This window comes from Propithecus coquereli, unplaced genomic scaffold, assembly GCF_000956105.1.
Source record: "Propithecus coquereli isolate 6110/MARCELLA unplaced genomic scaffold, Pcoq_1.0 Scaffold167, whole genome shotgun sequence".
In the NCBI taxonomy this organism is placed as follows: Eukaryota; Metazoa; Chordata; class Mammalia; order Primates; family Indriidae; genus Propithecus; species Propithecus coquereli.
The window spans coordinates 2,919,239-2,920,569 of record NW_012141302.1 but is presented as its reverse complement, the minus strand read 5'-3'; the positions used below and the strand labels follow the sequence as shown (position 1 = coordinate 2,920,569).

At 29.9% G+C, this 1,331-nt stretch overlaps 1 protein-coding gene across 1 annotated transcript in view; it reads right to left on the bottom strand.

Moving 5' to 3' along the window:
* DNAH7 (dynein, axonemal, heavy chain 7) overlaps nt 1-1,331 on the bottom strand; it is a 233,491-nt gene that overhangs the window by 144,975 nt on the left and 87,185 nt on the right. The window contains exon 27 of the mRNA XM_012641642.1: nt 958-1,206. Coding sequence (XP_012497096.1) covers nt 958-1,206 — 249 coding nt within the window. The remainder of the gene's footprint in view (nt 1-957; nt 1,207-1,331) is intronic.

Sequence of the window (1,331 nt, the reverse complement as noted above, 5' to 3'; positions counted from 1 at the left end):
AAGTAGAAAGGGTGAAAAAATAGAAGAAAAAAGGGAAGGGAAGGAAAGAAAGAAAATAGCATGGGAAATATAAAAGCAGGAGAAATAGATCACAGAAATATGTAGCATATTAGTTTATATGATAATATTATAAATATAAATGAATTTAAATTCCCCTTAGAAAGGATAAAGACCATTGACCTAGAGAAAATAAAAGTCAAACTATTTATTTTCTATAAAAGGTAAATCATTCATGGACACAGTTAAAGACAGGGGCAGATATATATATGCAGGGAGGAAGTAGGGGTGGCAATATTGAAATTAGACAAAGTAGATCCAAGGCAAATAACAGAATAAGTAAATAATTTTAATGGGAGACTCCACAATGAAGATATAATGATCACAAATCCTGTATAGGCTACAAACATTGAAATATGTGAAGTAAAAACTATTCAAAATATAAGAAGAGGTAAACAGAAATGCAATATTAGTTGGAGAATTTAAAACAGCCCCATCCCTTTAACATATCAAAGTAGACCAAAATGTGTTGTATATAAGAATTTTGAATAATATCATTATATATGTATGCACATATTTACACACACACATTCCAATTCAATACCATTAGAAGCTAATAACAAAAGTTTACATTAGAAATCTAACTACCCAGAAAATAAAAAATACTCTCCTAAACTATTAAAGGAAAACTTGCAGATTTTTCTGTGTTTGCAAACATTACCTTTAAAATTTAAACAAATAAGAAAGAAAAGCTCAAAAGGCAAATTCTTTTTATGGCATATACTTTATATGCTGAACTTCTTATTTGCTTAATTTTACTTTTCTGATTTTATTTTCTCTTTGACTCATTTTTCTCAGGATTTTAAGTTGCCACATTGAAAGTATCTTTCAAAATGACAGTACATTCTATCTTGCACAAAGCTGATTATAAATAAATTAATGCATTAATAACATACTTGCCTTTTCACATATATCATTTAGTGCTCCAGCTAAGACGCGATACGCACTGGTTTTTCCTCCAAATGGTTCTCCAACAATCATAAAACCATGACGCACAATCATCATTTCATATATCTGAAGAATCTTCTCAGAAAAGAATGGAGTCATTTGCAAATTCATGGCAGCACAATTGTCTTTAATAGCTGCCAACAAATCATTGTAATCTGGTTTTGGTAATTTCACCCCAGGAAACAAATCCGAGGTAATTCCCTGATGATAGATGATTTGGAGGATTTATATTGAATATACATACTTAACATTGATGGAAATAGAGCCATTAAGTAATAATAATTCAACAGTGTTTTTAACAGCTTTATAGAGGTGTGGTTGACATA